Source organism: Egretta garzetta, unplaced genomic scaffold (assembly GCF_000687185.1).
Source record: "Egretta garzetta isolate BGI_Z169 unplaced genomic scaffold, ASM68718v1 scaffold143, whole genome shotgun sequence".
NCBI classification, from domain to species: Eukaryota; Metazoa; Chordata; class Aves; order Pelecaniformes; family Ardeidae; genus Egretta; species Egretta garzetta.
Window position 1 is genome coordinate 2,369,493 of NW_009259310.1, and position 690 is coordinate 2,370,182.

Here is a 690-nt window from a genome sequence, read left to right on the forward strand (position 1 = left end):
CCCCCCCATCCGCATCCCCCGCCGGGTCGGCAAAGACGGCTACGGCTATTTCGAGGATCGGCGGCCGGCAGCCAACTGTGACCCCTACGCGGTCACCGAGGCCATCATGAGGACGACAGTGCTCAATGAGACCGGGGTGGAGACCAAGGACTATGCTGACCACTAAGGCCGTGGGGTGGGTGGAGGTTTTCATTTCTACACTAGCTTCTCGTGTGGGATTTGTGCCCATGTGGTGTCCTCGGCTGCAAGCTCAGACCCTTTAGGAACCTTGCTTCTGGTTTTGTGAAACGTCATTTTAGAAATATATATATATTTTATAGTAGGAGGCAGGGGCCTGACCTATTTTCTCAATGACCTTTTTTCTGGTTCCTGGTTTTAGGTTGTATGTGGGGAGGTTTTTTTTAAATTTGGATTGAATTTTTTTCCGATGGACTTTACACTGTGATGTACATAGATCCCTACATGGAAGCTGCAGCTGCTGCTGTTTGCACCTGGGGAGGGTGGGTGCTTTTTTTCCTTATCTCTGTTGCAAGGAAATTATAATAAATACTTTTCCTGGCTGCATGGCAGCTGGGTATTGCTGCGGGGGGTGCATTTTTCTGTAGCTCCTAGGGATCCATGGAGGATTTAATGTGGGTCTTGCTGATGGGTTGCAGCCACTGGGCAGCTTGCACCGGCTCTGGGCAGGGG

The 690-nt window shown here is 50.9% G+C and overlaps 1 protein-coding gene across 1 annotated transcript in view; it reads left to right on the forward strand.

Moving 5' to 3' along the window:
- The window catches only part of LOC104124044 (glutamine synthetase), a 6,356-nt gene extending 5,972 nt beyond the window's left edge, over positions 1-384 (forward strand). Inside the window, exon 7 of the mRNA XM_035891909.1 lies at positions 33-384. Coding sequence (XP_035747802.1) covers positions 33-166 — 134 coding nt within the window. The 3' untranslated portion in view covers positions 167-384. The remainder of the gene's footprint in view (positions 1-32) is intronic.
- The last annotated feature ends 306 nt before the right edge of the window (positions 385-690 follow it).